The sequence below is a fragment of the Sminthopsis crassicaudata genome, chromosome X, assembly GCF_048593235.1.
Source record: "Sminthopsis crassicaudata isolate SCR6 chromosome X, ASM4859323v1, whole genome shotgun sequence".
NCBI lineage: Eukaryota > Metazoa > Chordata > Mammalia > Dasyuromorphia > Dasyuridae > Sminthopsis > Sminthopsis crassicaudata.
The window spans coordinates 56,134,551-56,161,542 of NC_133623.1; the positions used below are offsets into that span (position 1 = coordinate 56,134,551).

Below are 26,992 nucleotides of genomic sequence, written 5' to 3' on the forward strand. Positions count from 1 at the left end.
ATTTAACTATCCAGGGTCTTAATTTTATAGGGCAGTAAAGATAATGAACAGTCAATGAAATTTCATTAAGTTGCTTTTCAAATATGACAGCTTCTCAAATTTATAAAGAACCTTAGAAGCCAACTAGTCCAACCACTCCAATTCTCTCTACACTGTCAATGACAAGTCATCTGATATTACAGGGGAAAGAAACTCAGTACCTCCTGAGAAAGTTCATTCAACTTCAAAAACAGCAATGGTTTTTTCTTCTCAGTTCAATTCCCTTTCAAATTTCTATCCCAATGTTCCAGATAACTTGCCCTAAGGCCATAAAGCAGATCTTAAAAGAAATATGTTATAAAGGTTCCTGAGGAATTCTCATTTTCCTAAAATGTGAAAAACTAGCTTTAAATGTACTTATTCAAAGAGCAGAAAACTAGGATTCAAAAGTCCTGGATACTAATGGCTGGTTCAGGAATTAACTAACACTGTAATCAAGAACAAAACATTCATGCGTCCAAGAGAACTTATTTAGCTTAAAAAAAGTTTTTAAAAGATGCTTAACTCTTATTTGACTCAGTTTTCTCATCTGTAAAATAAGAAGGAAATAGTAAAACATTCCTGTATCTTTGCAATCAATCAATCAATGAAGCAAATGGGGTCGTGACAATGCAGACACCACTGAAACAAAGGAACAAGAGGTTCAATGAATCCAAACCTTTTCTCCACCCACTCTGCCTTTTCAACTCTTTTCTACTCAATTGAGAAAACTTTGAAAGTCAACAATTGCAAGGTACCATAATCTCTCAAATTCTTTCCAAGTACCCTATCCATTAGTACCCTTTCCAAGTCTAATCTTTTAATATATAACTTCTAGAGATGGCCTGTCACCTCACTCCCCACAACACAAACATCTACCTTTTGGAGGCCTCCATCCTTGCTGCATATAAGAATATGCAAATCCCTCCCCCAAAGCTACTATCTTACCCCTACCTTTCTTCATAGTTGATGACAAATTATTAGAAAGGGTCACCTACATCTGGCTACCTCTATTTTGTCACTACATAGTCATCCTTTGTCTCTTCTCCAGTCTACATTCTGATTATACTTCTTTACTGAAACTGCTCTTTCAAAGACAAGGAATGATCTTTTCCCTTTGTTAATATTCATTCTCTTTAATGTCCCTGAAATTTTCCTCAATCTGTGATTGCATTCTCCTTCCAGAAAGATACTTATTGGTCAGTCTTCTTTGCATAATTTTCATGCATATAACACTCCCTAAGTATAGGTGCTGACAGAACCTAAACTAAAACTCTTTATTAGGATGGACAGTTAGCCAATAAGCATTTATCCTAGTATGGTGATGGGGTACCTTTGAAGGCAAAACAATTTTCAAACAGCTACAGAGCAAAAGAATTAGATGTTGTATTTTATAAACCCTTTCAGATGAAATGCAAGAAGGTAAGGGAGTACTCCAATTTATACACAATGAATGGTTTAGTTAAGCCATTTTGGATTTTTTTCCTCCAAACGTAATCATGACCTGGCTGAATATATGGAGCTAAGAAAGTGCACAATTCTTGCTCTGTTGTAATATTATTACAATAGCCACATGCTTCGAAATGTTTTCTATACCTGCTTAGAACTCAGCAACTTTTTAAATGAAAGGATAAATGTAGTTTTTTCTAGCATTTTAAGGCTTTAAAAATAAGATCTTATTAAGATAAGTAACTAATGTGTACTGTGAAAAAGGAAAATAAAAACTCAGATACAAAGAAAGCCAATGTGACAGTCTCTATGCTCAAGGAGCTCAATCTAACGGAAGACAACATGCAAACAACTATATATAAACAGTGAACAGTATCTGTGTTTGTACAGGATAAAATATAATCAACAAAGGGAAGGAATAAACATTATAGAGAACAGAGAAAGGTTTCTTAGAAAATAGAATTTTATCTGGAACTTGATGGAAACCATGGAGTATAGGGGACAGAGTTGGTGGAGGCAGGAAGAAGGGAATACCAAAAAAAAAAAAAAAAAACAAACAACACACAGACCCAGTTCTAAGGAGGAGCTCAGTCTATAAATGGAGAGGAAACATGCAAACAATTTATATACAGGAAACCTGAAGTCAATCTTAGAGGGCCTAACATTAAGGCGTCTAAAAAAGGCTTCTTGAAGAAAGCCAGGAGACAGAAATAAGGAGGGAGAGCATTCTTGGCATGGGTAGATGGACTACAACAAAAAGACCAAAAGCAGGGAGATCAAACAACATACTACTAACACAGTCCAGGCATTGGATGATGGAGAATCCAGATGGTGATAGTGTCCATAGACAAGGAAGAACACGTAAGAGATGTTATGAAGAAAAAATTTAAAAGGCCTTGGAAACAGACTGCATATGAAGGGTGAGAGAGAATAAAGAGTCCAGGATGACACTTAGCTTATCTGATGGGAAAGATAGCGGTGCCTTTGATAAGAAGCTAAGAAGCGGAGGTTTGGTGAGAAACATAATGAGTTCAATTTTGGCCATGCTGATGTCTACCAGATATCCAGTTTGAGATGTCCAACAGGATATTGGAGAAGCAATACTTACTGGGAGTCAGCAGAGACGTTGGGCACGTTATATTCCCTTTCTTCATTCTATTCCCTTAATTTTTCAATATAATTCTAGTCATACAACACTAACTACAAAGAGATCTCTATATTATTTCAAACCCAATGTATCAAAACACAAATCATCATGTACCCTCATAAATTAGAATTTAATGAAAACTTCCCTATTTCTGTTGTAGACACCAAAATTCTCTCAGGTTCACAGGCACAGTCATCATAGAATCCCGTCTCTCTCCCTACAATATATCCTGGTGCCAAATCTTACTGTTTCTGTCTTAAGAAAATCTCACATTCCCTCCTCTCCATAATCAATCATTAACATAGTTTCGCCTATTTCCTAGACAAATAAAAGCCTCTTATTTGGTTTCCTCCCAACAAAATCACACTTTTCAAAATTCATGGATTTCCATGGATAAGCCAAAATAATCCTCCTAAAGCAAAGATCTGAGCATATCATTCCCATACTCAAGCCTTAAGTGGCTCCACAATCTAGGATAAATATGAACTCCTCAGCCTGACACTGAATATAATTTACACTCTGGCTTGAAGAATCCTACCTTTGCAGATATTCCCTACACTCTCAAATTTCCCATAAGTGGAATATAACCCTATCAGCTCAGATACAAGTCTCCACATGAAATCTTTCCTGAAATCTTTCTACAGACTCAAGATACCTTTTCTTTAGTGATTCAGGTACAAGTGATATACACCAATTAGCACCCCGAACCTACACCCAGCTCCTTAAAAGAATGGTTTTGTTTTTCTCTAAGTACCCTGAATGCCTAGAGTGAAACTATGTACACATGAGGCATTGAAGAATGTAAAATAAGCTATTTTCAACTTTTTTCATCAACTTTGAGGTGAATTGGGCTAAACAAGCTAAATGTATCACATCTCTTTGAGTATGTCTGCACACATACATTTATGCAATAGATATAGTTACTTACTGTAAAACAAGAGTGAGTAATTTTATCGCTTGCACTGCAACATCGTATTCCTTATCAAGGGTCATGGAAACAATTCTATCCTAAAAAAAGAAAAGAAAATACATTTTAAAAAGAAAGGGAGATGAGGAAATAAAAACCAGTTTAAAATAAAAGGTAATTTGCTTGACAATATCAAATACTACTAACCTTGAATCGACTGGTGAAGAGCTCCAGTTTGGAATTAAGCTCCTTATTGTAATAAAGCCCTTGCAGTGCAGTAAGACATTTTAGTCTTACCTCCCCTTGCTGAATGAAATTCAAAGACAGATTAAAAGTAAAATTAAGTATACATTTTAATCTTCAAGGTATATAATACTGTCAACTAAAAGGGAAACTAACCGGGAGAAAAAAAGTCCAAAACCTATCAAAGTCATTTTATCACTTAATTATTTTATGATACTTGCGCAATGGAGAAATAAATTAGTACAATTCTAAGGTTACATAAATGTGCATAAAATAATGTATATATTGGCAAGAATAGTTTCCTACCCTATAAAAAACTGCAATTCAAGTCACCAATAATCAAAGTGCTTCTATGCCTAGCTGCCCTTCAATGTGAGTAAAATCTTAATCCACATAAATACAGTGAAAACAGTTTATGAGGTAAGCCATATAAAAGTACTTTTGCTTTCTGTACTTCTTATTACACTTAAATGAAGTTGGCATATATGATTTTAAATATTTGTAGATAGGTCTACATCTATATATAAATGACTAGTATCCACCTACTTCATTCAGGAAATTCATCTTTAAAGTTTTACATACACACACACACACACACACACACACACACACATATTCTTTCCATACTTCTTCGTCTAAGTATGCATAAAATCTAATATCAAAAAATATTTAAAATTATCAGAAGTAATCAATTCTCCCCAAATTCAAAGTATTCTATGAAATATACTTTGAAAATTATTTTCAAAGAGAAAGAACTATACTGTCAAAGATTTTGAGGGAATAGTATCTGACACCTAATTCATCTGTATGTTGTATCCAAATAACTTTTTACATTCAACCTACCTTATCATGCATAGTCCACCCAACGTATTTTAAATAGCTGTCATTAAGAAAGGCATCACTGTACATTTTCATCCATATTCCAATCTCTTCAATACAAATAGCACGGATTTCTGCTATTGCATCACTGAATAAAAAATAAAGAGTGATATCCACTTAAGATTGTAACACAGTATGTTCATTCAAGAAGTATCATCTGAGGAGCAGTGAGGTGGCACAGTGAATAGAGCACCAACCCTGAAGTCAGGAGGACCTGAGTTCAAATCTGACTTCAGACCTACCTGTGTGACCCTGGATAAGTCACTTAACCCCAACTACCTCAGGAAAAAAAAAAGTATAAAAATAAACAGTATCCAACAAAACATGATCTGGTTTCAGTTCCAATCACTTTCCCCAATCCTCTCCCCCTTACCTACAGAAGAAGTGATAGAAATGATTTGACTTACCGGTATCTATGTACAAAGACTCCTTTAAATATGGCATTCATCATATTTTCTATTTCATCTTGATTTTCTTGAAGCTAAAAGCATAAAACACAACACTCAACAAAATGTTTTTAAGTGGATACATGCTCCAAAAGCACAAAAAATCGTTTAGGGATGTGGAGGGGGGACATGACATTGCTTCTTACTAAGATACTCTCTTACAAATGTGCCTAGGCAATTCTACTCAATTTTGCTTTTCAAATGTAATCACTGAAAAAATGCATCCTGTATACTGAAAGTGCTTGACTAAAATACTTCACACGTCACGTTCAGCCTTTAAGACCAAATTGGTGGAAAAAAAACATACCTCTCTTTACTTTCTAAGAAATTTTAAAAGCATTATTTTAGTTGTTAAAATAAATCCTAAATTACGTAAAATTTTAAGTAATTCATTTTATGTCTGTGAAAAAGAAGTTAGCAAAGTTAGATGAATAATTCAGTGCCACCGAGTTAGTTAAATATTGCCTATGCCCAGAAATGTACTGACAGCTAACCATACTGTTACCCATTTACCTCTTTCCTCTTCTGTAGCAAAAGTTCCAGCCTATCATTTGCTCGCTTTCCAATCATTTTATTTCGCTCTGCTTCATACTGCCTCTGTGTATTGTCCATGTTAATGCTAAGATTCAAAGCCACATTCACCAATGCTGTCATCAACTTCATAGCTATTTTTAAGGAAGAAGAATCAGAAGCAAAGAACAGCAATTTTAGGTCATTTTAAGCTAAGTTCAAACCTACTATTCACAAGAAAAAAAGACAAAGTTCAGGCATCTGCCACAACTATACACAAAATTCTCTATTCTGATATATAACACCACATCCTTTAAAGAATGTGGCACTTCAAAACTGACCATCTTCACAAAGAATGAACCCCCCCCAAAAAAATTCCCATAATTCAAGTTAATCAGCATTTTGAGTAAAGTTATATAATCTATGATCCTTCTATATTTAATTTTTTAAAAATATGTTCACATGGCTGTAAAAAATTATTCTATGACATGTTTAAAAAGAAGGGGGAAATGTATAAAGGATCACAAAGTAAGCATCAAACTACTCTCCATACCCCTTCCCCAAAAGTTCTAGGACTAAACTTTAGGAGATATTCATTTTGGTCAAACTGATACACACAAGTTATTAGAAAATAAGTGAAACCTATCAGAACTAGGCAATGAAGAAATAACAAATAGTATAAATGCAAAAATAAATACTATATATGCAAAGTGTTTTCTGATGCTGCAATTGATGAGGATCTAAGAAGAGATTTTTTTAAACTTTATTCTATCTACTTGACTCCCTCTTCATATCAAACTCTAGTCTCTAACTGGTCTGTAGCCATTGATATAAAAGCTAATTTAAAAAAAACAAACAAACAACAACAACAACAAAAAAAAAGTATCATTATAAATAGGTACACAATAAGGAAATCAAGAATTCTCCCAAGTTATCTATAACCTGTCGCTACACTCAGCCATTTAGTATATATCAGCCCATGGCCCAGCACAAGAGACCTTTTACTAATGACAAGATTCTAAACAAAATTAACCTGACAATAATTCAGCTCATGCCTTGTTGACACATTTATCTTACCTTCTCAAGGTGCATATAGGAAAGAATTAGAAATGCTAACCTGCCAAGGTGCTGGTATGTCGAAATGCCCTGACTTGAGAGTCAGACAATCCCGTAAGCAGTGAAATGACTGTATCCATCATGTACTCATCATATATGATACTATATTGACACTGCCTCACTAATACACCAATGAATTCACAAAAACTGGACTTGAATTTCTTCCACTGAGGACCAGCCATGGTGAGTGGATAATCTCCACTATCCTAAAATAAAATTTCCAAACATCAATCTCCTTGCAAATATTGACAAAGAAAAAAATGCTATATGTGTAATAAACACTAATAAAGATACATCTTACCTTCTTGAATCCAAAGCAAGGAATGTTAAGGGGGAGTAAAGGATTATGGGAAGGAGGTAAGGAGGGAGGTCTTTTTATCTTGGAAACAGTTTTAACTTTCCAATATGGGTATTCAAAAAAAAAAAAAAAAAAAAAAAAAAAAAAAAAAAAAAACTTAAAAACTGTCCAGCATTAATAAATCCAAGTGGGGGCAGCTAGGTGGCGCAGTGGATAGAGCATCAGCCTTGAATTCAGGAGGACCCGAGTTCAAATCTGGTCTCAGATACTTAACACTTCCTAGCTGTGTGACCCTGGGCAAGTCACTTAACCCCAGCCTCAAAACAAAACAAAACAAAACAAAAAAAAAAAAAAAAAAAAAAAAAAAAAAAATCCAAGTGGCCATCATCTACTATTATGGTACAGGAATTAGCAAAAAAAAGGTTAACTGTATAAATGACTAAAGTGACATACAATGGTAACTTAAATACAATTTTCTTCTCACATTATATTACAGTTCATATTCTTAGAAAGACTTCAAATAAAAATAGTATCTATATCAACTGACACCACCATGGAAAGAACTAGAGAATTCTGTCCATGTGGACTTTGATGATGTTCCTATCTAACGCTTATCTGTGTGCCTCAAGAATTTGTTTCACTATAGAATAGCACCTGATAACTATGATAGAAGTTCACAGTGTCATATACAATCCTCTTTTCTATTCTTCTTTGGATAAAGAGATGATTGTAAAGTTCATAATAATAAAGAAAAAATGACATTTCAAATGACTAAAACAGAAAAGCATATGGCTTTCTCTAAAATAATTTTCAGTTCACTCAAGCACTGTACTTTAAAAGCATTTAAAAAAAAAACCCACAATAGCAAAACTAAGCAGTACCAAATGCCAATTTTTGTCAAGGAAAGTACAATGGCTGCATATAATAGTAATAGCAAATTTAAGAAATCCCTCTTTTCCCAGCACTTCATTATAAATAAAATGAGTCTTCAAGGATACATAAGTTTATTACTTGGTTTTAGGACATGTCCTGATACACATACTATGAAGAACCTAATGTGTGACTAAATAAAGTATCAATGGTGAAAGTTTTGCACTAGGAAGAAAAGGGCTGGTTTTGCATGCAACATTGTTAATGGAAAGAATTAGGAATGTGGCTCAATAATTTCTACCTATAAAATGGTATCCTCCATCATTGTTTTTAAATTATTTTAGAAGAAATTACTAATCTCTGGCAACTGAAGACCCTAATTTCTTTCCTTTTTTGAACTATTAATTTACATACTCTTAATTCATCTAGAATTGTCATCTTAATTCATACAAACAGTAATTAGTCTAATTTTTATTCAAGTCCAATTCCGATGCCCCTTCATGACATAGCAGTTACTGTGAGGTTCTATTGGCAATGCCAGCAGAAGAGGGGTCAGTGATAACCATTTCTTAAGGACTAATTTCACCTAAGTTCAGAAAGAATATCACTAGACTTAGGTAAACTATTTGATCACTGACTGTTAAAACACAATAAATTATTTCCAAGAGTAAATAGCATACTCATAATAATGCAATCACAGGTCAGAGAAAAATTTTAAATATCTAAACTTATGTCAGGATTTCTCTTTTAATTAACACACATATCTAATATTAAAGATGAAATTAAAGTAAAAAACATTAGCCATTATTATTTGTCGATTGCTAGATGACTGATTTGGAACTATTGACTTGCTAAGATATATCTAACTTTTTGCCTGACTAGCTTTTAAATGGAATCTAAGGTGAAATACAATTGATTTTTATCAATTGTATTGTGCATTAGTATAAACAAAGCCAATGGTTTTGGAAGAGATAAAACTAAAAACTAGCTAAGGAAGTTTTATCATTCTTTGATAAATAGTAAGAGAGAAAACACTTTTTTTTCCCAAGTTTATAAGGGTCCTTTTTTAAGCTAATAAAACTGAAGAAATTTGCCAAGTTTGCTGGACAGTTCTCAAATTTAGCTGTTTTTATCCTGAATACATCTAAATGAAAATTTTACGCTAGAATACCATGACAAAAAAAAAAAAAAAAAGAAAACCACAAAGATCAAATTCTTACTACTGTAATAATAAGTATGTCTTCACAATCAAGCTAAAATAATCATTTTTGAAACTCTGAATTATAAAATTAATTTAGTCAACAAAAATGTTAGCTTTTATTTTTTCTGATGAACAAAGCCCAAATTTTGACCAAATAATGTGGACTATAATATTTTTCCTAAGAGACTGATGTTGACAAAAAACATGTATTTAATGGGCAAATTTAATGATTAAAACTATATCAGATTGGTTATGATATATTGGTTAATTGGTATCAGATCAGACAGGGAGGGAGAAAAAATGTTGAAATCTAATTCTTTACATGTAATTGGAAAAATAAAATGCCACTGAGGAAAAAACCTTAATGGTTAAAGTATGTATTAGTGGTTTATTTTACATATTAAATTTAATGGTCAGTTTTTCTAAAATGATTAGAAAAATTCAATATTTGAGTAAAGTATTAGGCTATAGACCAACAATAAAACCATGATTTTTCAAAAGGGAGATACTTCAATTTATATAGAATCATTTTATACTTAAATTTTTAGATGCTTTTTTTCTTCATTTGAACAATAAAAGCTAAAAACAAAAAGACAATACATTCTCTAATATACAGTACTACAAAAACCATAAACTCGTCTTGCATTGGGAATTTGATTTTAAAAAAATTAAACCAATCACATCTGACTAGTAACAAAATAGTAATAGCTACAAATGACTTTCTCAAAATATTTAAGTTACCTCATCGAATTCTTCTGTCATCTTTCGAATTATTTCAGAGTTCTGCATGTGCCTAAACATTTCAGCTGTGACAACTCCTACAATTTAATTTGTAAAAAATGAGAGTTTAGCAGGGGAATATACTGAAATAGAACAATGATGAATCTGAAGCAATCAACAGGCATATAACAATAGAAAATCCCATATCAATCATAACACTCAAGTCTAGAATTAGAGCAAAGACAAAAGTTCTGAATAAAAAGTAAGGCAGGTATAGAGGAAGGAATACTTCTCAAACAACCTCAATAATTTGAACCTAGGCCAGTATACAAGGGAAAAGGCTGTTAAAAGCCCTCTTTAAATTAAATAATCTTTAAAAGTCTCTAATCACTAGATAAGGATTCAAAGCATGAAAATAAACAGTATTCAAAAGAAGACTTGTAACTGATTAACAACATGAAAGAAATGTTTCAAATCCCTAATGATAAAAGAAACAATGACAAAAGGCCTCATATACACCAAGAAATTTATAGTGGCAGTTTTGTGATAGCAAAGGACTGAAAACAACAAAGTAGATGCCAGAAGACTTAAAAGGGATTAAGGAAATGTGTTGCATAAACTTTTGATTAGGGAGAAGCAACTTATATGAAAGTATAAAGTAAAATAAATAGAACCTGGAGAATATCACAAAGACTACAACAAAGTAAATGAAAGAACAATAACAACAAAACAAGAGAAATTAAGGTTTGCCTGAAATAGGAGCAAACAAAAGTAGTACCTTCCCCTCAAATTTTTGCAGAGGTGGGGAAGACCGTGGTGATGCTAGACAAAATCTTACAACTTTTCAAAAGAATTTCATTTCTTAAACATTTTTCTTCTTTTTTTAATTCTCTATTATGAGAAAAGGCTTCTATAGAAAGGGCGAGGGGGACTAAGAAGTGGGAAATGTAAGTGGAGGAACATTTATTTTAGGACTCAGGTGAGAAAAGGATCCATCACAAAGCCCACTGTCTTCATTTCTCAGGGAAAATCTGAACCATTTTTAAGGCATGAGGACAAAGGGTAAAGTGTTAAATTCTGAAGACAGTAGAGGGATTTAGGTGGCCACAATTAAGTAGAACACAGGAAAGAGAAAAATTACTACAAGGGCATGGATACAAGAGGTTGTTGAAGACACAACCAATCAAACACTATTCTGGGGCATTTAGGGTAGGGGCAAAACGTATCAATATATCTCAGTCCCAGGTTTCATCTAAACCTAAACTTAATTCTATAAGAAGATGCAAGTTTAACAATTCAAAGGAAGCTTTTTTCAGCACCTCAAGTATTTACTCTGAGCAATATATTGTTCTATGAAATATAGAGATTAAAAGAGAAACTAGTTCTTAAGGAGCTTAAAATACATGGGGAGAGCTGGAGACAGACAACCCCAACCCAAATAACCGAGATACAAGAAGAATGTGATAAGTGTCAAAAGACTGACCTAGAAAAATCTGAGAATCACTTTCGACTCCTCTCTTTTCTTTTCTCTTGGGGGGAGTGGGGGGGAGGGAGATAGGGAGCAGTGTTGAACAAAGGGAGTAAATGGCGGGTTAAATAGATAAAAGAATTTTTGTCCAGGGAAGACTTCCTTGAGGAGGTAGTACCACTTGGAGTATACCTTAGTCCTCCCCTTTCATTTAGGCCGAACAATAGGAGGTTTTCTTTTTTAGGGAGTAGAGATAAAATAAAGATAGAAAAAGGTTGGTTGTAGCCAAATTGAATACAACAGTGTCTCACCTTATTTAACTTCACAATAGCCTCCCCACTACACTACAGCTAACCTTGCCCCTCCTCTCACTCCCTTTTACAAGTATATCACTACCCAACACTTTCAGCTGTTCCACTTGTTAGTGTCATGTATGGAACGGCATGCATACATATGTCTTACCTTTACAGCCTGAACACTGGATAAAAAAGTTGATGAGATCAAGAAGTGAAATATCCCGGTCATGCTTATATGACTCTATCCAATCATCCACTACAGACTGAAGCAGAAAAAAATAGAAAATAAAATTGTCATTGAATTTTCACATATGCTATAAAAAGGGGGTATTACTATTCTGAAGATCTACTTATATATCTATCCAATCACCCAGTATAGACTGAAGGACAAAACAGAAAATTGTCATTGACTGATGTGAAAACGTGTGCCAAAGGAGAGTGAGGAGTTTCATATCACTGTTGTGAAATGTCTATCCAAAATGAAAACATTTCATGTAACACTTAACAAGATAAAACCCAATTTGGTAGACAGGATATTAAAAAAACACAAAATGAAAAGAACATTTTCATTTTCTCTGCAATAAAAGAAACCCTAAAACAAAGTCTAATTCTTGGAGAGTAAGCATGTTCTTCCCTAAAATAGTAAATTTTGTTGATAATGTAGAACATTCAAAGCTAACATTTTTCATTTATGAGGACTGTAGAAACATCCAGTCCAACCACCGCATTTTCAGTAATTGAAGAATTTAAGAAATTTGAGCCTTAAGAGAGAACTTCTAGATCACACAGATAATAAAGCTACTCCACATCCATTTCCTTTTCCCTGGCCTCCGCTCTTTAAATTTTGTTGCTTCACAAAAGAGATAGCTAAGATACATAATTGCAATAACCAGGATCTACATAAAATATTTAAAACTTGTTTCTAAAACTAGGAAGGAAATTTTAAATAGTACCTGCATCGCACTCTTGCCCATTTTTACAACTTCAAACAACATCATGTTTTCAACTCCATTCTGTTGATGATGCCCATTCATTCGGTTTGGACCAGAAGGTTTTCCTCCTCCATTTCCACCTTTCCCCTTATCTCCAGGACCTTTTTTGCCTTTCTTACAAGTCTGTTAAAAATAAAAGATATATGTACAGTTCAAGTATACTTAAATAAAATTTTTCATTTATGAACTTAAAAGAGTTCCCTCCCCAAAAAGTTGCAAGATCTTATTTCCCAGCCCAATAATTACATTAAGCCATTTTGTTACTTGTCCAGGAGAGAGAAACTGGCTTCCTAGTGCTTCATAAATCAAGACTCATCAAGTCCTGTCAATTTTATCTTCAAGATCTTGTGTGTGTGTGTGTGTGTGTGTGTGTGTGTACAAATACACAATATATATGTATATACATGTCCTTTTTCTCCTCATAAAATGCCACCACCCTAGTTCAGACCTGGATAATTGCAAAAGCCTCAGGCAGGCCCCCCTGCCTCAAATCTCTGCCCACTCCCCTATCACACTCCAGTAAGCTATCAAAGTGGTCTTCTAACCATGTTGAATATACTTCAGGGGCTCCCTATTACTTCTAGGATCAAACAGAAAATCTTGTTTACTTATAAGGTCCTTTTTATAACCTGGACCCTTTTATATCTACTTTTTATATCTCCTTAGACCCTTCATCCATTCTGCCATAATATATAGGATTATTCCCATTTTTCTATAGAAAATACAATGAAGTCTTAAATAATTGTTACTAGGATACTTATTTTCTTGCTTCCTAAAAAAGTTCACCTAATTGTTAACACTGAAATTGTGTAGTTCCAGAAACTATTTTATAAAACTAGCATCCAATAATGGAACCACACTGATTTGGAAGTCAGTAGAGTAGGACTCAAACTTGTTTCTACTTCTAAGTACCTCCAAGTCACCTGACCTTCCAAGAATTCAGTTTCTTCATTTATATAAGTAAAGGGTTAGCTCTGCTTTTACATTATTATTTTAAAATGTTATTTGTCTCCATAATATCTCCATGATCTCATTTTGACCGGTAAATAAAAGCCATATTAAAAATGAGAAACAAGACAGTTTATGAAACTATTTTTAATAAGCTATGCTCAAAAAGATTTATCTTCATTAGTCTGATGCCTTGTCATGATACCAGGTCATCAAAATAATCTATTTTGTCATTTGTAAGGTATGAAAGGGACAATATTTGAATATATTAAATTTAAAATACAATAACAAATCAAGCTATATTTGTAGTTTTATTTTCTGTCCTTTTTATGAGTGTTATGTTTTTGAATATCAAATTTAAAAAAAAAGTTATGTAGGTTGATATACAACTCCAACTTAAAATTATCAGTTAATACAAACCTATTGTTTTACATCCATTATATATCAAATTTTAATGAAGAACAAGTGTTAATAACCATTTGTGCCAACAGCTGACAAAAACCTTCATTTCCAAATCTTTTAAGAATTTTTGGCAGCCATATCCTAAAAGGCCACAAGGGGAAGCTCTTACATCCTTTTTTTTTTTTTTTTCTTTCTGAATGAGATCATAAAGGATGATCAAAACAAAATAAAATTCAAGATCATGCATGGCAAGAAAAGAGAAAAACAAAAATATTTTATCAGAGAATATTTTAATGCTATATGGCTAATAACCCACAGGAAATCTAAAAACTATTTTAAAATACTTTGAAATAGCCCAGCATTATTTACTGAAAGTCCTAACTATCTTCTCCCCCAAAAGACTGCTAACAAAGTTATCAACATAAATAAAAAGCAAGGGCCTTTCAAAAGAATACAGATAAAAGCCAATGTCCAATGGACTTGTATCTCATCAATGTAGAGGGGGGGAAGTGGTCAAATTGATCACTATCATACCAGATATTTTAGATCAGAGGTGGGATTTTAAGAAGTATGCCGATTTTCCCTTTTCCTCAAACTCTCTTTTCCTTTGCAACCTTGTGTCCACTCACCCTTCTAAACTAGTCAAAATATGAATCAAGAACACTGAGAGAAATCAGTCGTGCATTTTAGAAAAATATAGATTTTTAAGTTAAAATTGCCACACATAAAGTATATTTACTTCTCCCTTCTAGGGGGATATTTTTAAGTTTTGCTTCATGAATGAGGGTCATTACAAAGCTACTTATTACAAGCTAATTCCAAGTGTTGAGGCTTCGCTTGACACCATCTCTTGGTATTCTTTTTTTCTCCATAGATCCCATGGATCACCACCCAAGTGCAAAGCCTTCTCACTTGGATTACTGACTCTAATAGCTTCCCAACTGGCTTTTTGTTTTCAGCCTCTCTCCTGCCCGATCCTTCTACCACCCAATATCAATGTGATTTTAAGTCAAAGATTTTTTACCAAGTTGCTCCCCAACTCAAACAGTATCTGTGAATACCCACTAACAATAGGATAAAAAAACAAGCAAACAAATTCCTGACCTAGCTCTAGCTAAGGCCCTCTACAACCTGGCTCCCAAAAACTTTTCCACTCATATTCCTGGCAAATCTGTCTAACTGGTTCTGGCACAAGAGAGTGAACTCTGTTCCTGCAGGAGTCAGCTAAGATCAGAGATCCCTTCCCTCATTCGACATATCTAAATCATTGTTCACACTCCTCAATTCTCATCACAGTTTAATTTCTCATATACACACTGTAATGGTGAGACACAACCTTCCCACAACAGAATGTAAGCTCCTGGAGGGCAGAAAGCTTCTTTTTCACCTTTTTGCCCATAGTAACAAATTATGAATGATTAGCAGTAGATGTAAATATATTCATTTATTAAAAAGTACCTTCTACACCTTACTCTCAAGCCACTACTACAAAAAGAAATCTTGACTGAACCTCACACCATTGCATATCTGCCTTTATTTTTGTGATAGAAGTACTATCCTGGTATCCAGAGCAAAGCTTTTATGCTAGCTCCCAATTCCATGCTAGTTTTTTCCTAATCCCTCTCTGAGAACTTACTTTTGGATTTTGCAATGGAGACTGTGAGCTTTCCTCCGAAGGTTTTACTTTTTGACTCCAGGATACGTAAATGAAATAGCTTTCCTCTTTGCCAAAGCTAACCCCTGCACTTCCCGCACCTGCCTCATCAATTTACCCTTCAATTGGTATCTCACTTTCTGAGTCATTTAAGACAGTTCTCATCTCCACACCAACCACTTATTTCTTCAACCAATTTGAAATACAGCTTTCAAGGACATTTCTCTACTAGGGGTGGGGGTAGGGAATAGAGAAACCTGTTCTGTCCATATGCCTTCCATTAGTCCTTAACTTTTCTGCAGTCTTCAATTGAGATCCACTCTCATTACACTCCAATATATTACCTAACCAGTCTCTCTGCTTCCATCCTTCTACTTTCCAATCCATCTTTCATATAACTGCCAAAATAACCTTCTAATGATCGTCATTACCCTGCAAATTTCAATTCTCTGTAGGATTAATCTAAGTTCTATAGACCAAACTATACTCCAAAAAGAACTCTTTCTACAATACTGGTCTTTGATTTAAGATTCCCAAGCTAGCACATTTGAATTCTTTATAACCATTTGCTTAAAGCTGTCTCTCTGCAACTTCTACCTGGTGTTCTTAGTTCTGTACTCTCAAATCTAATGCAAAATATATTAAGTGTAATCTTATTAAATTTTGTCCAAAATTCTAGCCTATCTAGAATTTTTTCATCTTGGAATCCAGCTTTAGCAATCTCTACCAAATATATATCACAGTTATACTTTAAAAATATGTCTTCTATGACTGTATACAAACTATAAATTAAAAAATTATTAATAATATCTATGTTGAACAGTGTCTGACTACAGACTTCTCAAATTAACACTGATTTTTAAGCTTTAAATTTGATTTACTAAACACACATTTTTGGTACCCAATCTGCATCTCTTGCCTTCTCTCCTCCAATGGAAAGATTAAAAAACCTAGGGAAAAATACGAATAAGCAAACAAAAAAAAATCTATATTAGCCATGTCCCCCAAAATGTGGCTAGGTTATCACATTAATGGCAACGTAAGTAGCATGCTTCATCATCCATCCTCAAGAATCACGTCTTTCCAGTTGACTCTGATTAGGGTTCAAGTTTTTCAGTTACTTTTCCTTATAATGCTATTAATACAGAAACTCCTTCTAGAAGAAGTTCTGTCCATTTCATAATCCATTCCATAGATGAACTGATGCTAAGTGAAGTGAGTAGAACCAAAAGAACATTGTACACAGCAACAGCAAGATCATGTGATGATCAACTGTGATGGATGTGGCTCTTTTCAACAATGAGGGGATTCAGACCAATTCTTATATAACAGGGATAACCTTTAGCATCCAGAGATTAGACTATGGAGACTGAATGTGAATCACAACAAAATATTTTTACCTTTTATGTTGTGGTTTACTTGGTTGCTTTCTTGTTTTTTTTCCCCTTTATGAACTGAAATGTCTTGTGCAGCATAAATGTGGAAATATGTTTAGAACAATTGCAATATAGCCCATATTGATTACATACTGTCTAGGGAAGGGGAAAGATGGGGAGGGAGAAAAGTAGGGAACACAAGGTTTTGCAAGGGTGAATGATGAATACTTGGCATGTATAACTTTTAAAAAGCAATTATTCAAACAAACAAAAACATGTAAGGGATAGCCCTAGTAGTTGTACTGCTTGATCAATGGGTATGTCCCATTTAGTGACTTTTGGATCAGAGTTCTACATTGTTTTCCAGAAGGGCTGGATCAATTCACAAGTCAATTTAAAGTGCATTAGCGTGAAGATTTCCCCAAAGCCCTAAAACAAATATCATTTTTCTTTGTCATCTTTACCAATCTGATAGGTGTGAGATGAAACCCAAGAGTTGCTTTAATTTGCCTTTATCTTTATTAATGATTTAGAACCAATTTTATGTTTGTAGATATCTTGGATGTCTTCCTTTGAAGTCTACCAATTGATATCCTTTGACCTCCATTCTACTGTAGAACAACTTTTAAGTGATTTGCCCAAAGCCACACGGTGTCTGAGGCAGGATATGAACTCAGGTCTTCTTGACTCCAAGCCAAAAATATATGCATGGGTAATTTTTCAGCACTGACCCTTGCAAAACCTGTTCCAACTTTTCCCCTATTTCCCCTCACTCCCTCCCCTAGATGGCAGATAGACCAATACATGTTAAATATGTTAAAGTATATGTTAAACACAATATATGTATACATATCCATACTCAACTGTACTTTTGATTTGACATAATCAAATTTTCCATTTTCTCTTCAGTAGCATTCCCTATACCTTTTTTGGCCATGAACTTCTCTCCATATATCTCCATAGATCAAAACAGGTAATTCTTTCTTGCTTCTCTAATTTATTTTTGCTTGAAATTGAACTATGATTTTGTCTTTTGTCTTTGGGTCTGGTTATTCAGTTTTGAATCCATTTAAAATTGGTATTTTCAAACGTAGACATCTCAGTCTTCTCCATGAGGAGGACAAGACATTTAAAACGTAAGGCATTTGAACCCTACCATAATTTCTGATTAACAGTCTCAACTAAACTGGGCTATTTATTAATAATAACACTTAGCTTTTAAATAGTGGGGGAAATGCTACTTTTATTACCATTTTACATAATAAGAAATTTTGAGGTGACTTGCTGGGATTATACAGATGGTAATGGAGGTGAACTTCAAACTTGCTGAACTATTCACTATATAACCACCTAGCTAGCTGCCTCATTGACAGCTATACCTCAGGATTTCACCTGCCTTTTAGGATGGTTAGCCATGAGTGAAAGCCACATGCTCCTCAACCTTGTCTTTCTAAAACCTTCAGACATTTCCTCTGAGACAAATGTATCTTCCATAAATAAAAAATGGGTGGTGCCTCTTTATTCTATTTCAATCAAATCAAATACGAAACCCTAGGTTCAGTTTGGAGTACCACAAGTTAGCAAAGAAACTTGATTCTGATAGTACCCTGAAGAGAATAACCAGAATGTTGAAGGCTTTGTCTTGAAGATCAGTTGAAGAAACAAAGGATATTTAGGCTGAAGACCCAAGGGAGCTGAGTAAAAATGATATGGACTTATTTTGTCTCCAAAGACAAAATCAGGAACAATAAGGGGGAATTGCAAAAAGCTAAATGTAGATTTGATATAAGAAAAAGGTTAGTAATATCTAGTGCTATCCAAGAATAAAATAGACTGCCTCAGGAAGTATGGATTTCTCTATCATTGGTGGTCTTCAAGCAGTTGTAACCCAGTTATGAATTTGTCTAAGTGACTACTGAGGTCAATTCCAGTGCTGAAATTTATCAATACTGAGAACAAGTTTAGTTTAGACTCTCCAAGTATCCTCCCAATTCCCCACCAAAAAAAAGTCAAGACATTTTGCTGCAAAATAAGTATAAAGCTGCAGAGAGGCAGATTATAGCTACATATAAGGAAATAATTCCAAAATGCTAAACTATTAAAAGTGCTCAAAAGTCATAGGTAGATATTGATACTTCAGGTTTTCCAATGAAAGTAGCAAGACCACTTGCATCAGATATTTTATAATTAATAATTCCTATTTAGGTATAGTATACTAAATGACCTTGGAGTCTTGAATGGATAGTTTAAAAAAAAAACACTAAAAATTTCTTAAAGGACAAAAACATGGAAGAATGGATTTTTGTATATCACATCAATGATTCAGACAAATAAGGATATCAAAAAGAGAAAAGAGGGGTAGAGGTAAAGTCCAATTATGGACACAAAGTTTTAGCAGTCTGCCAATAAAATACTCCTTTACTTAGTCTCTACTTCCACTGTCATCTCTCTCACCAAACCTGAATCCAAATAACAAAACAATGAAATTAATTCACAACTCAGTGAAGAAAACAGCATGAGTTTTAGTTCATTTAATTCAATCAAGTACTTATTTTCCCCTTGGTTAAAGGTGGAGGGAGAAGGCAAAGAGCCCACCAATGTGTAATATTGAATATAATGTCAGATTTTTCTTTTTTAAAAAATTGTTTTACATGTAAAATGTATGGGACTGCCTGTCATCGGGGGGAGGGAGTAGAGGGAGGGGGGGATAATTTGGAAAAATGAATACAAGGGATAATATTATAAAAATATATATAATAAAAAAAAATTTTTTTAATTGTTTTAATGGATGTCCTCTCCTCTGAGAGAGAACAAAAATAAATGAACAGTTCCTGTCCTTAAGAAATTTATATGGTCTGGGGTTTGGAGAAGATAAAGAAGAGGGAAAGGAAAGACACTTAAATGATATCAGAGCTAGGTGACACACTTCAAGTGTCACATTAGCACCAGTACAACTATATACATAAAATACATACATAGTAAAATACATACATACAAATTCTTCTTTGAAAGGAAAAAAAATACCCATCACAAACAACAAGAGTATATAAACAAAAAAAAAGTATACACTGAAAATGTTTATAGGCCATACATATTCAAATATTAACAAATCCAATTTTAGGGGAAGATTTCTGTTATTCAGTAATATTCTGTTATTCAGTAATTTCGGTCACATCTGACTGCTTACAACACCTTTGGAGTTGTCTTGGCAAAGAAATACTTAAGTGATTTGCCATTTCTTTCTTCAACTCATTTTACAATGAGGAAACTAAGGTAAAGAGGGTTAAGTGACTTGCTCAGGGTCACACAGATAATAAATATTTGAGACCAAAGCTAAACTTAAGAAGGTAAGTCTTCCTGATTCTAGGCCCTGCATTCAGCTACCTTGCTGCCATAAGGGGAAGAGGGAGTAAAGAGCAGGAGGAATTGAAACCCCATTCAAAACAAATTGTTAAAAATGATACCTAGTGGGACACTTATACATTGTTGGTGGAATTATGAATGCATCCAAGCAGTCTGGAGAGCAATTGGGAAGTATGCCCAAAAAGTTATTAAACTTTACATACCCTTTGATGCAGCAGTGTTACTATTGGGCTTATATCCCAAAGAGATCTTAAAGAAGAGAAAGGGAACCATATGTGTAAAAATGTTTGTGGCAACCCTCTTTTTAGTGGCCAGAAACTGGAAACTAAGTGGATGCCCATCAATTGGAGAATGGCTGAATAAGTTGTGGTATATAAATGTTATGGAATATTATTATTCTGTAAGAAATGACCAGCAGGAGGTCTTCAACAAAAATATATGATGACCAATTCTGATGGATGTGGCTCTCTTCAACAATGAGATTATCCAAATCCGCTCCAATAAAGCAGTAATAAATTAAACCAGCTACACCCAGCGAAAGAACTCTGGGAGATGAGTGTGAACCACAACAGCATTTCCACTCCCTGTTTTTTTCTGCTTGCATTTTTGCAATTTTTCTCAGATTATTTTTACCTTATTTCAAAGTCCGATTTTTCTTGTGCAACAAAATATTTGCATGGATATGTATACATATATTGTATATATTGTTTTTAAGATATACATATTTAACATGTATTAGTCTACCTGCCATCTAGGAGAGAGGGTGGGAAAAAGGGGAAAAGCTAGAACAGAAGGTTTTGCAAGGGTCAATGCTAAAAAATTACCCATGCAATATCTTGTAAATAAAAAGCTATTAAAAAAAAAAAACAAACAAAAACAATAGCAAAAAACTGATACTTAGGTCTTTAATAGGGGAAATGTCTAACCAACTTGAAGAAAAAATTTCATTTCAATTGATCACAGAACTAGAAGTTTTATGGTCTTTGTATATATAACATTGTTGATTTGATTTAAATTAAAAAATACCTTAAAGCACTTTACATTTGACAGAATCCTCATAACTAAGAGAGATGTTTGCATTTTAGGTAAACAGCCAACACTGAAATCATTTGCAAAAATCTTTTCATAAAGTATCTTTTCTCTAAAAAAAAAATATTTATAAATTCTACTGAGGAAGGCAGGCATAACAAGAAATTACTGTGGTGATGAAAAAGATATCACTAAAATTAAATCATTCCACAGATAAGTGGACGGACAATATGAACATATTATTGAAAAGAAATACCTACAACCATCTGAAAATTTTTTCACTATCACTAATAATCAGAGGAATACAAATTGAAAAAAAAAATGGAGGGTACCACCTGTCAAGACAAAAAAATGTCCAACAGAACTAAAAATGTCTGCTGGTGGAACTATTTTTTCAACTACTTGTGGAAAACAATTTACTTCAATAATAAATAGTATCTCACTCACATTCCTTGTTCTATGTGTGTATGTATATGTGTGTGGGGGTCGTGGTTGGTTTTTTTATTTTTTTTTGGGTGGGGGGGAGGAATTGGAGGAAAATGAGGGGGAGGAGAAAAGTACTCATGCTTTGCCAGTAACCTTTCAGAAAGGCCCATCCAGAACCTGGAAGCTATTTTTTTGCTTACTTGGATCATCTCTTATTTATCGGTCTAGAGAAGAGACCTCTTTTATCTCCAACTATCATTAATATACTGCAGCCAGCCACCAAAAACATCATCTAAAGTTGTGATTGGCCTCATAGTTATATAGCATCACCAGATCAAAAAACATACATTAAAAATATAAATACAAATAAACGAATAGTCATGTGGTGCAGTTTTAATTATGTTTGGACGGTATTTTGGTGGCAAAAAGAGAATTATGAAGTCAGCATTCAATCTTCCTCCAAAGCAATTTTTAATATAATTAAAAATTATATTAAGCTGATATAGCAGATAACAAAGCCTTGAGCAATTAAGCTCAAATATACACACACATATGTATATGTTTGGCAATGTTTTAAAATTAAAAGAAAATTTACAAATCTTGCTTTTGTTATATCGACAATTTATTTATTCCCAATTTATTTATTCCAGTCAATTTGAAGGCAAATATGGTTAACTGTGTGCAGTTAAGGCTCCTCTCTTTTTTTAAACCTTTAGTAGAGTTTGCTATACCACATTTAAAGGCTTTCTTTATCCTACTCACTAACATGAAAAATAAGAAAGACTTGTGAATGAAAATGATCTACATTCAAGTCTAAGGTATGGCACATTTACAAAGTTCGTAAAGCAATTCAAAGGCATTAATCCCATTTGAGAGGAATAGAAATACCAGGCAGTAGATTGTACAGGTATTATAATCCCTCCTTTGTAAGTAAAGAAATTGAGGCTTAGATTAAGTAACTAGCTCATGGTGACACAGTTAATGAAGGTCAAAAACAGGATTAAGACCCATATTTTCCCTGACTCCAAAGCCATCATTCTTGCTCACTACCAATAATAGCCACATAACCTTAAGGCAAAAAGATCATTTCATCTTTCTAGACGTTGTCTAGAGTTTGTTCAATTTTTTTCTAGAGTTTGTTCAGTTTTAAGATTAGTGACCAGACTAGCTTAATTCTAACATTTAGTTCTGAGTTCCTTCAGCCTAGTTGATATCTCTGTATCCTAGTTAAGTACAGGAATTGATAAATAAGTGGGAAAACAGGAAAGTAAAGTTTAAAAAAGTAATATACCTAAAATTAGCAAAACAATAAGAGATCACACTCCCAAGAAAGGAAAAAGTATTTGAAAGGACTAGACCCTAATCTAAAGGTTCCTTTGGCTTGAAACCTAATCTAAACCAAAACCCTATACTAAATGACTGTGATAGGACAAAGTAACATGTATAACATAGGTAACATTATTTTGGCCATTTTGTATTTTCATACCATAAATCCTAATATTTTTAAATCTTACTATAATTTAGGGGGAAAAATATTAGGAGAAAATGTCATCACTAAAATGTCATCACTGCTTCACCACTACATTATTTATAGACTCCTAAAAAATGGGAAATCAAATGATAAAGGTGATACAGGAACATCTATATTAGCTGCCTTCAAGAATATAATAAAGTTTAATTTGAAAAAGACTATTCCATGAGCCCACCCACTCATCCATGAGCCCACCTACCCCAAACTTTAGTCAGTATGCTTCTTGAGGCAACATTCTCCCATTGTTTTGTGGGGGGAGGGGGGTTAAAGACTACTTAAAAGATTTAAAGAAGTTAAATTAAGGATTTTTTAAAATCCTTGGGAATAATTATGTATATTTCAAAGTCAAAAATAGACCAAAATATTTATAGGAACTCATAGGAACAATATGAAGCAAAAAAGTGGGTTTCCGTTAAATTTAAAGAGTAAAAAGTCAGGAGGACTTGAATTCAAATCAGACACTTAATACTTCCTAGCTGCGTGACCCTGGGCCAAATCACAACTCCAACTGCCTCAGCAAAAAGTACATGAATGCAAATAAAATCAAAAAGATATATACAATAATACATTGTAAATAATTAGGTAAATATGTGGCTATATGTAATCACTACATTAAACATATTTACCTAATTATTTCTTTGCCAAAAGGAAAATGGTTGAGGAAGAAAGGGAAACAAATTACATGATATAGAAAGACAGCAAAAAAATAAATTTTGCTGAAGAAAAATGAGAAAAGGATTGGTTTATTTAATCTAGCTAAATCCTACTCTTTAGGGAACATCTGGAGATAAAACTAGGTAGGGAAGGCAACAAAGCTAACTAGAAATGGCTAAGATCAAGTTTCATAAACAAGATTAGGAAAAGTAGCAAATTTAGACTATTTTATTATCTATCAGACAAGGAAGCATAATGGTATTTAAAATCAGTAGAACATCAAGTCCTGATTAAGTATATGCCCAAGAAATCAGTACTGGAGGCAATTTAATTTAAATGGACACAATGTAGCTCAAAAGAGGTGTGATTAAAAAAGAAAGGGAGGGGGGGAGAATCACAGTCAATTCTTAGGAAGGGACAGGAGGCAAATTACTACCTAACCATATGCCGTTCTCATTTTTACAAAATCTTTATGAGACAGGCATGTGTATGCATACAGAATGGAAATATAAGAAGAAGAGACCAGCTTTTAGAGACAATTTTCTATGGAGGAAAATCATCTTGGTTATACAACTGATTGAAGTACATGGATTATCTGTGTAAGCTTTCCCCAGCTGTCTCAGAGAATGGTGAAGAGATAGGATCTCAAGAATAAAGCCTGAAACCAACCTTACCCACTAGCAGATGTTCAGTTCTCCAAAACCACAACCACAACAAAAACAAAAAAACAAAATCCAGTGAAGTGAAAGAAAATTGTCTAACAATCCACAATTAAAAAAAAAAAAAAAAAACACAAAACAACATATAAAACATTTTAACCAAATTATAAAACTGGTCAATCAGCTTGAAGAATTAGTCTTGAGACTAATGTATTTTAGATGAAAGTAACAGATTAACAATAAGCAAGAACCACAATAGAAAATAAGGAAAGACAAAGCTGAAGTTTACCTGAGAAAATGAACAGGGTTTTCAATGATCTCAAACTGTTTGCTCTAGTAAAAGTTCACCAGTTTCTTTGTGATGCAGACCGTTAAATGCCGGGACTACAATGTCATATCTAGATCTGATGTCACTCCTTTCCCTCCTCTCCCCTAGCATCTAACCACTCCTTACTTCCCTCCTCTCATAATAAGAATAACTACATGTGATCCACTAGTCTTGGATTCCTTGTCCCCTTATCTTGCTACCATTTATGTGTAAGCCAAATTATGACCTTGGGTGTTCCCAACATTTGTATACTGTTTAACAATTCTTCTGGACAACGTTACAAAATCATACTGGACTCCCAACAAAGTCATCTTACTTAATCTCAACTGGGCATTAAAATGATTTTCTTTAGCACTCTTCAAAACCAGTTATTTCAAACTACCTAATTTCTTTAAATCACCCTAAACCATGCCTACAATTTCTGCAGAGGACCCCAAATTATACTACTACTCCTGACATTGTATGTAGACTTTTTAGACCTGGAGCTAGTAAAACAGAACTCAAATCAGAATCTGATGAAGTGGTTTAACAGTCTCAGCCTCAGTGTTCTCCTCTGTAAACTAAAATAAGAGTCTACCTAAATGGGTTGTTTGCAGCTCAAAGGTGACCTATTATAATTATTCTCTCTTTCACAACTGAAAACCACCCTGTTCTTCATTATGCCCTCCTTTTACTCCAGCATAGGACAAACAGGTAGCCTTTTTTAGCCAAGGCCAACTACTCTACATCTGTCCTACATCACATCTCTTCAAAGAGATTGCCTCTAGTTTTTCAGATTTCTCAACCCTTCACGGTCTTAAGAGTCCAATCCCATCTCACCTCTCACCTAAAACAGCTCTTTACAATGTTACCAAAGTACCATGGCCTTTTCTCAATCGTCATCCATACATCTGTGGAACATAACACTGCAGATAACCTAGCTGGTTCCTAAATCAAGATCTTGCTTGTTGAGTTTGTTGAAGGGGCAGATTTGAGTTGAACTAGACAACCTCTGGACTATCTTCCAGACTGGAGATTCTAAAATTCCAATTCTCTTTTCTCTCTGACAACAATTCCTTGGCTTCATTTGTCAGATCACCATTTTCATACCTTGCCACCTAACAGCAGCAACTGCTCAGGGATCCCATTAGTTCCTATGGGTTCAAATTGTTGTTGCTATGCTTATGACTCCAACTATCCAAATCGCAATCTTCACTTATCAAATGCCTGAATATCCTATAAGTATATCCATAGGCACTCAAAAAAGAAAGTTTAACCATTGAAAGAAAAAATTATTAAATAATGGCTATTATATAGATTATGACATGCATGCAATTAAGAGTTTTTCCACTTTGTAAACAGATGAGAGCTGGGCCCAGGAGGCCCAAAGAGGAAAAGGAGAAAAAGAGCCCAAATTGCCTTTGGGAAACAGCAAAAATCCTTTAAAGAACTTAAACTTCTCATAAATTATGTCATCAAAGAAATGTAATCACTGAAAATGGCCTAGTCATAGGGAAAGAGTAAGAGACTGAGGACTCAATTGGAATCATCAAGATGTCAAAATAAAACCAAGCTGGGTAGAATCAACCAGATAAACAGGTATGGTTGAACATACACATCAATGAGATCAAAGATCCATTTAATTGTACTTGTCTGTACACATGTATACAGCATATTCTACCATCACCCCCTAGGCCTCCACCAACCAATAGGGAGAGAGAGAGTGGGAGAGGAGAGAAAAAGCGAGAGAGATGGAAAGAAGAGACAGACACAGAGAGAAATAATATCAATACAATGGAAAAAGCATAGTTGGAATAAGTAAGAGAATTTTTAGTTCAGATATAATAGCCATATAAAATCTAACCTACCTGCTTCAATTCTATGAATCTACACATTACTAGCAAAGGAGCTGAACTCCTCATATAACTATAATACAAAGACTAAATATTACTGATAATTCCTCATTATAGCTACATGATAGAATAATAAAAGGAATCATTAGGACTGTTTAGAGACCATCTAGTCCAAGTCCTCATTTAAGGGAGGAAATTGAGATCATGAGAAAAACGAAATGACTTGCCAA

General features: G+C 34.0%; 1 protein-coding gene across 9 annotated transcripts in view; it reads right to left on the bottom strand.

Annotated features, from left to right (window-relative positions):
• Nucleotides 1-26,992, bottom strand: part of STAG2 (STAG2 cohesin complex component) — a 119,334-nt gene that overhangs the window by 43,931 nt on the left and 48,411 nt on the right. For all 9 annotated transcript variants that reach the window (XM_074277671.1, XM_074277667.1, XM_074277670.1 and 6 more), the window contains exons 4-12: nucleotides 12,522-12,683; nucleotides 11,735-11,831; nucleotides 9,826-9,902; nucleotides 6,717-6,921; nucleotides 5,603-5,754; nucleotides 5,051-5,124; nucleotides 4,608-4,731; nucleotides 3,729-3,827; nucleotides 3,543-3,622 (exon numbers count right to left, since the gene is read on the bottom strand). In XM_074277671.1, coding sequence (XP_074133772.1) covers nucleotides 3,543-3,622; nucleotides 3,729-3,827; nucleotides 4,608-4,731; nucleotides 5,051-5,124; nucleotides 5,603-5,754; nucleotides 6,717-6,921; nucleotides 9,826-9,902; nucleotides 11,735-11,831; nucleotides 12,522-12,683 — 1,070 coding nt within the window. The remainder of the gene's footprint in view (nucleotides 1-3,542; nucleotides 3,623-3,728; nucleotides 3,828-4,607; nucleotides 4,732-5,050; nucleotides 5,125-5,602; nucleotides 5,755-6,716; nucleotides 6,922-9,825; nucleotides 9,903-11,734; nucleotides 11,832-12,521; nucleotides 12,684-26,992) is intronic.